This window comes from Chaetura pelagica, unplaced genomic scaffold (genome assembly GCF_000747805.2).
Source record: "Chaetura pelagica isolate M959 unplaced genomic scaffold, ChaPel_1.0 scaffold138, whole genome shotgun sequence".
Taxonomy (NCBI): domain Eukaryota; kingdom Metazoa; phylum Chordata; class Aves; order Apodiformes; family Apodidae; genus Chaetura; species Chaetura pelagica.
This window is the reverse complement of record NW_009954215.1, coordinates 5,193,950-5,202,218: the sequence shown is the minus strand read 5'-3', so window position 1 is coordinate 5,202,218 and position 8,269 is coordinate 5,193,950. Positions and strand designations below refer to the sequence as shown.

The 8,269-nt window shown below is 37.3% G+C and overlaps 1 protein-coding gene across 2 annotated transcripts in view; it reads left to right on the top strand.

Moving 5' to 3' along the window:
- Positions 1-6,642, top strand: part of PDGFA (platelet-derived growth factor alpha polypeptide) — a 22,680-nt gene extending 16,038 nt beyond the window's left edge. Inside the window, exons 5-6 of one of the 2 annotated variants that reach the window (XM_010003262.1) lie at positions 3,454-3,580; positions 6,398-6,642. In XM_010003262.1, coding sequence (XP_010001564.1) covers positions 3,454-3,580; positions 6,398-6,408 — 138 coding nt within the window. In that variant the 3' untranslated portion in view covers positions 6,409-6,642. Of the gene's footprint in view, positions 1-3,453; positions 3,581-5,229; positions 5,286-6,397 lie in introns of those variants that run through there. The other variant, XM_010003261.1, reaches the window with a different exon arrangement.
- The last annotated feature ends 1,627 nt before the right edge of the window (positions 6,643-8,269 follow it).

The following is an 8,269-nucleotide window of genomic DNA, read 5'->3' as shown; positions in this document are numbered from 1 at the left end:
CCGGCCCTGCTGGCCTAGCCCTGCTGGCCTAGCCCTGCTGCCCCAGCCCTGCTGGCCTAGCCCTGCTGCCCCGGCCCTGCTGCCCCGGCCCTGCTGCCCCGGCCCTGCAAAACACTGACTTGCCAGGCCCCACAGGATCCCTGCTCAGGCCGTTATTCCCTCTTGATTTATGTCTTCCTCGCAGACCCAAGAGCTTTAAAAACCACAGTTGCAAGGGAAGGATGGTTTTCTCTCCACCGTGTCAGCGTGCATTTATTTTCATTCACAAGTAATGGAGGCTTCCAAAAAGCATCAGTCAGTTGTGTGGGGTTTTTTTATTTCCCATCCAGTATTGAGCTATCAGGCACATAAGCTTTGCTGTTTTGAGGAATTTTCTGCAAAATTTATTTTGCAATCTCCAGTCCATTAGAAACTTTGGTGCTAGAGGTGTTCTGGACACTTCTGCTTACAGTCTTGTTTTTTCCCTCTGTTCCTCCCTTATTTCATATCTCCTGGGGAAGCTCTACAAAAGATGTTTCCATGATGTTTCTGCTAGGCCACATATTTTTATCAGATTTTATTTTCATTTCTACTTGGCTACCACAAGATAATACATAGAGACCTCAGTGTTATAAGTGTGTCACCAATTGTACGCCATTTAACTAAGCTAGTAAATTATTTCACTGTCTTTTTCCAGAGATATTTTATACAGTGATATTTTTTGGTTTTGGAGGATTTGAGGTTGTCATGGTTTTTAGTTCTGTTGTGTTAGCGACGATTAAAAGAAGCTGATGTTGGTTTGTTGAGGAGTGAACATCACAAAGCATTTGGTAACACACTTGAGAAAAACACAAAAGAAGAAAAAAGATGCCAACGCAAACCCAAATCCCATGCTGTTAGCACAGCTATCCCTGTTTATACCCACTGAAAATCTAACTTGCAACCTTTGTCATTTTAGCTGAGCATCCAGGGTGGCAGCAGGTGTTAACAGATGATACAAGCACAACAATTTATCTGGTTTGTGCTGCTTCGGTTTTGTAGCATTTACAACATCTTATAAAACTGCATTCCTTTAACTTGTGTAGCATGAAGTAGGGCAGTGGAATGTATGCTGGATTGTATTTTAACTACAGTGCAGTAAAAAACATCTTTAAATTGTTGCATAAATTTGTTATGATCCTATGCTTAAATGTTTTGGGGTTTTTTGTTGTTTTTTTTTAACTGTTGTTTAATACCAAATAGCCATAGGTACTGCATATATCTTTTACTTTGGAATACAAAGCCAAACAAGGACAGACTTAAAAAGCTTGATTATAGTTTTATTTTTGTTGTGTGTAATTTTCAATAAGACTAGTTTATTCTAACAGCTGTAATAAGCATGGCAGATTTGAAAGCTGTTTTCATGATGGCTGGGTCTCAGTCTCTGATGATGGAGGTGTCTTAATTACTGCTTGTTTTTGTAAATTTTAAGGATTAGTCATCCTTTGATGCCAGATGACTCAGTTGTAGCCTACATTTTCAAATCTTTGTGTTCAAAGGCTCAGTGGAGTTGGGTTCAGATGACAGAAGATTTTGAAAGATGCTGCTTTGACCCATAGCTAGTCTTTCAGTGAAAGCATTCTTGGATGTCATGACCAGCTCTTAACCTATTTATATGGAGATCTGACAGTTTTGGAAGATACCTTTGAATGTGGACACTTCACCTATTGCATCTGTCTCTTTGCAACTTTTGTTTGCTGGGTAAATGAAAATTGTCTCCAGATCCTGTTGACAGAAGAGGCGGTGACTAAAATGTAGATTGGAACTGTTCACTCCATGAAAAAATGTCAGCAATTCCACTGACTTTAATAAAGCCAGGATTTTGGTCTAGCTTCTGTTCCTACCATGCAGAGGTCCTTGGTAGTTTGCGTCCACAGAGCCAGAAGGGTGTGTTTTGTGAGCTGGTATTGTGAGAATATTTTTCCAGCCACCACTCTTATTTTGTGACACTGTCGTTCCAATTTGGGGGGGAGCAGAGAATGATTTTCATAGTGTGAAGATTGGTTTGGAGCATTAAGACGCCACCAAACACACAAGTAAACCATTAGCAGGAGAGTCTAGTGTAACTGCGGATGCTTTATTTGGTAGTAACTAGAGCTTCTGGTTGGATAAGACTTTATGGCTTTGTTGTATAGCTTTTCTAGAGGCAACCAGTCTCATGTCCTGCTCCCTCATCTGTCTCATTTATAATGCATACCCGTACTATGTAGTCTTCTTGTTAGCTGGGATAGCCCCATTGCAGCTCCTTTTTGTCAAATGGTCAATAAATGGTTACTGGTAGGACTGAGAAGCCCTGATTTCATTTCAGCAATTTCCATTTAAACCAAATTATTATCACCTGTACATGCAATCTTTAACACAATTGTAAACTAACCATTGGACACCTTGTGTGCTCTCTAGCACTCTCCTTGCCTGCACTGGGCTGTATTCCCTTGCACGGCCATGACCATGGTGCCTGGTACTCTTAGCACAAGTCAGTGCCCAGCATCTCACAGCCCATTTTGGGGCTCCAGCACAGCAGTGTTCCTGCCCCTTGTGCCATTCCTCCTGTCCTGGCTGCTGGCACCAAGTTAGTCAGAATGTCCTCTTGTTCAGTATCCCCTCACCCCAACATCCTTCTCTTCTGGTTTCCTTTAGATAAGAGATCTGCACGTAGCCAGAGCTTCTCCAGCATGCTCCTTCCTTCAACCTCATCTTGCCCTCCAGGCTTTTTTTTTTTTTTTTAGGATGCCAGTGCTTTGGCCCAAAGTGCAGTTGGAAGCAATTGCATGGACTGGAGAGAAGTAGTGTACCTGCCAGCAACCCACAATAAAGCCAAAGGCAGCATCTAGTTTGTGAGTGGACCTAAAAACAGTGCATGGGAGCTCCTGTAAACAAGTCCCAGGTCATTGCAAGAGTCATGTAGGACTGAGATTGATGCTTTCTAAGCTGATACTCAGATCCTCTTTCTGGAAAGAGTTGGGCACTTGATGTTCAGAGAGATCTGGAGACACCAACTTGTAAATTATTAAATGTTTACAAACCAACCTAATGCCTTCACTGTTAGTCTTCAGCTTAAGGAAGTGGTCAACAAGTACAGCAGATCAAGCTAAAAGTGTCAGTCTACAAGAACAACCACTGATGTGGATCCCAGTAGAAGTTTATTGTGACTTATGTGAAGACTGAGCTGCTTAAAACTTCAAACCGCAATGAATGGGAAATTGTTTTATCTCTTGGGGGAAAATAAAATTGTTTCAAACTGCTGAACTTGGAGAAACAAATAGTCTGTGCAATAAATAGCTACACGATGCACAATTAAGATAAAAGATGATTAGTATGCTAACATTTTATATGGGTTTGGCTATGTTCAAAATAGAGGTATAGAGTTATCTGTCTTCAGTTCTGAACTATAACTATGTTAATGTATCTCAGCACATACCTCATCATATTTTATAGGTGGCAAAAGTGGAATATGTTAGAAAAAAGCCAAAATTAAAAGAAGTTCTGGTGAGATTAGAAGAGCATATGGAATGCACCTGTACATCATCAAATACTAATTCAGATTATAGAGAAGAAGAAACTGGTATGTTTTCCTTTTATTTTTGCATTAATGCTGATTTCATATGGACCTCATTTTTATATTAGTAAAAAATGTAAAGCAAATTTTGCTTCCAGTGAACTCAGCAGAGGAGCTCCCAGCTGCTTCTCTGTGTGTTGAGGATGGAAAATTAGGGACAGTTTGTACTGGATAAAGAGTTTGGATGTGAACTTTAAAGTGTATCAGTTCTCATTAGGTTAGCCTTTAAATAAACATAAATGCCCAATAGATCTTGCTTAACTAAGTTAAAGGTTGTCATGTTGCAGCTTATTGGTGAACTCTGTTGCCTAATTTCTTTAGACTTTGTGGAGACAGAGCTAAGGCTGAGATTTACTTGACCTCGGGGAAAATATTAATGAAATGAATGTAAAGCACTTAGTAATATATTCAGTATTTAAAATTACGGAGTTTTGAAACAGCGTTGCACATTCTTGTTGTTTTCTTACTTTTTTATAGTTAAGAATTTATTGTCAGTTGTCCTGTTAAGCCTAAGTTTGCCTTACCAAGACAACCTTTAAGTTACTGTGTAGAAAGATTTTATGAGGACAAATATTTACTTTCAGTTTTTTCATAAAAACACCTAAAATCATTAGCTCAGATCCTTTGATTCAGGTGCAATCAATGCAGAACTTGACATATACTGAGGAAACCTACTACAGTAGGAAGGACATCTCCCCTCCTGACTCTGGTTGAAGGCAGCCTCAAAAGGTTGCTTTCACCTCTGCCAGGCATTTAGGGGTGCAGAAGACTCAGCTCCAAATAGAGTCAGTGAAGAGCAGGTAAATATAGGGAGGAAGGCTGCCTAAAGGTGATGGATTTCATATGTGGCTGGGTGAAGAAGGTTTTCTGTAGTGTCTCCATCCTTCATGGAGACATAAATCTGGTCTAAGTCATTGTGAATTCCAGTTGCTACATACAGAGCAGAAGAATTAGAATTTGTATGAAAGCAAAGTTAGGCCTCTGCTGGGATTTTACTGGACATCAATTGATAATCTGAGCTTAGTATTCTAGTGAAACTAGATTGAATTATGAGTAGAAAACAAACACTTTTTACTGGATATTTTTATGTGTGTATGGTTTGATATTTTTTCTGTGTCTTCTATTTGGAAAAAAGCCCCACAAAAACAAAACAAAAAATCCCCACCACTTTAATTAGATCAATTTCAGTTTTCCAAAATCTCTGTAATTGCCCAAGACTAAGCAGTCAAGATTTTGATAGGAAAACTTTTTGTTTTACTGTGTGTGAAGAACGGGGTAGAAATGTCATGGAAGAATATAGATTTCTAGGATTTAATTACTGATAGGAACAAAACTTGCACCAGCAAGTGGATGATGAGCTGAAAATAGCGTAAGTACAGAGCTGAAAGCAAATGTTGAATACTGCATGGGAACAGGGATTATAGATGGATCGTGGAAATGACATGTGCAGTGCCAACTTCATTTATTATTTCTTTACTTTTGTGTAATTGCATTGTAAACAGGACGTCAAATCCGATGCTATAAAGTTATTACTTTGATGCAAAAGGGTAATGAGATTTCTTTGAAATGTAAACGGTTTGAGTACTTATGACTTCAGTGTTCAACAAAATGCATTACCTTTGGGCTTTTTACCAGCCCTGCCCTTATGTTAACAGGAAGACCTAGGGAATCAGGTAAAAAATGGAAACGAAAAAAGTTAAAACCAACATAAAACCTACTGGAACTATTTGATATTCAGGTAGGACCTATATGCTGAACATCCTAATAGCACAAGTACTGGAAAACTTAATCAAATATTATCACTTCAACTTAATCACTGTTCAAAATCTTGACACTTGCTACCTCAAGGCTGCAAAGAGATTAGATTTGATTGGCTTTGATAATTCTACCTGCTGGTATTTTTCCTTTAAGCTCCACATCACCATCAGCATCTTACATTCTTGAGCTACTTCCTTTTCTTGGCTTTTTGTTGGAGGGTGCTAATACTTCAGCTTCTGAAATCTCAAGTTCCATTGCCTCTGCTTTCTTTTCATTATTATTGATTTCTGAGGTCAAAGCATCACATATTAATGCATGACTGAATTGCCAGGTTACAAATTGTTGTGCTCCCAGTCATTGGCTGTAAAACATTGAGTGTACATACAGAAAATACTATTCTATGCATGACCATCACACCCACGTTCTGGTAGGAACTGGGTTTGATTGTATATGCACCTGAAATGGTCTGATGATCTGCCCACCTGACCAGGAAGATGCTTAGGAGGGAAGATGCTTAGGGCCTTGTGTTACTTACACTGGAAAATTAAGATCTTATTTTTTTTGTCTGTTCAGTCTCAGTAGGATGATGACAGTCAGTCATTCCATGAAATATGGAATTTATGTTCCTTAATGACTTGAAATTGTTTGAACTGCAGCACTTGCAATTGGTTCTAGTGTTTGGAGTGGGGATGATTTGGATTTTGCAGTGTATGTGCCTAACGCTTGGATGCTGGTGAATTTAATGTCAAGCACCTATTTTTACCCCAAAACTCCCACTGGCAGTTTTCATTTATACTGATGTATTGTTTCTCAAAAATGCTAAACTTGATATCCTGTTTCAGATTAACAGGTATTTATTGGGAGTAGTATGATAGAAGCAAAGATTTTCTAAAATTCAACTTTAAAAGTGAGCATGTAAACTCAATCAAAACAGCATTTAGAACTTCTTGTCCCAGGTTAGTGACTCTTCATGCAGAACAGTTTTTTTTTTTTAAGTCATCTACTTAGAGGATAGGACCTTTGATTCTAATCATAGAGTTATTGTATCTTTTTTCTCTCCTGCAGATGTAAGGTGAAAATAAGCTAGAAAAAAAACTTCTCTCTGGGACATGGATGTACATGGTTTGTTACATTCCTGAACCTACTATGTATGGTGCTTATTGACTGTATACTTTATTTGTTCTCCTATGTGAAAAAACTGGCTCAAAAGAGCACTTAATGAGAACAAAGAGACAATGTACATTTGTTTAATGTGACATCAAAGCAAGTATTGTAGCACTCTGTGGAACAATAGGAAGCTTCCCTGTCCAAAAAAAGAAAAAAAAAATGAAAGAAAAGAAAAGCAGAAAAGAAAAACAGACAGTTGAATGAATGGAGGATACCAAAAGTACTCAAAAAACATGACAAAAATCTAAGTGAATAGTGGATTTCTGTCAGAGCAGTCAACGGTGCTTTACGTCAAGAAATGTGCCTGCGTTCTTGATGAAGATGGATGGACACTGATGGACTTCAGGCACAAAAAAGCAGGAATTTTTTTATGAAATGATCAAATGCCATGCAAACTCTAGAGAACAATACATCCTTGCTTGGTGGTATTTTAAAAGTCTATACAAAAAAAACCCAACAAAAACAAACCTTCTGGGGAGCCTTAAGTGGAATTTTTTTATTTTATTTTATTTTTTTTTTACACCATAAAGTGATTATTAAGTTTTCTTTTTACTCTTTGCCTAGCTTTTTATTATCTCTTGGACTACATTTGCCAATAACACATATAAAAGACTGGTATAACAATAAGCAGAAAACAAAACATTATGGTATTTCTCCTAGTGGGATGCAAACTAATGAGATGTATTAAAATAAAAATGGTATACCTATGCATAATTTTCTAGACGTTTCTTGGTTTATGTTCCCCAACTTCCCCTGTAATTTAAAGCATTACATAAAAAGAAAAACAAAAAAGAGAGAGAGAAAAAAAAGATGTGCGTAAACAAATCATAGGATATCATACAAAAATCCTTCTTTTTTATTTTTCCTTTAAGACTTACTCCAGTTGCCTACTAGTGATATTGTGTTAGCAATTGTCATTCTTATCAGTATACAGATACTTTAATTTCACATGTTGGAGCTGTGTGAAATGTACAAATTCTTGTATCTGCATTGTACAATGTCATGGTGGCATGGGAACTACCTTGCTGCAAATATTTGAACAAAACCTAAAATTCTTTATTTTTGGTAAAATGTTATGCTTTATGTGTATTCAACAGAAATATGTGTTTTTGTAAAGGTGAAGTTTGTATTTTTATCTAAAAATTAACAGTTTTATATACCTGAGAAAGCCTGCTATGTTTTCTTGAACCAAAAAAAAAAAGAAAAAGAAAAAAAAAAGGAGAAAAAAAAAAAGAAGAAAAAAAAAAAAAGAGGAAAAAAAAAATCATTTTGTGGTCATATTTTTGTAGTAGAATAGCCCAAATAACATCAAAATCTATTTTAAGTATAGCAGGGCAGATTAAAAACTCTGGCACCAGCTCCTGTGTTTTCAAAGTGCCAAAGGATTAAATGTTCAGTTCCCCATGGATTGCAGTGGGAGCCACATGGCTAAATCCTTCCGCACTGCTTTGGAAATGTAGGGCTGTGCTAGATATGACCTGGCTACTCACTTGGCCAAAATCACTGCCCCACCCCAGCAGTTTGGATTATGTACCCTTTGTTTTATTTGGATTAACACATTGGATATGTAAAATGAACTACTGGATTACTTTTTTTTATTATTTGTGTAACATCTACAAAGAGATGAAAGAGTTTTCTTAGTTTGGAACGAAAAAAAAGTTTGTCTTGAAGACAGTCTTTCCACTCTAATAATAATAATAAAAAAAATCTTCAAATGTGAATCAACTGCAGAAACTTAAAACAACAAAAGAGAGATTTTTAACCTTTCCA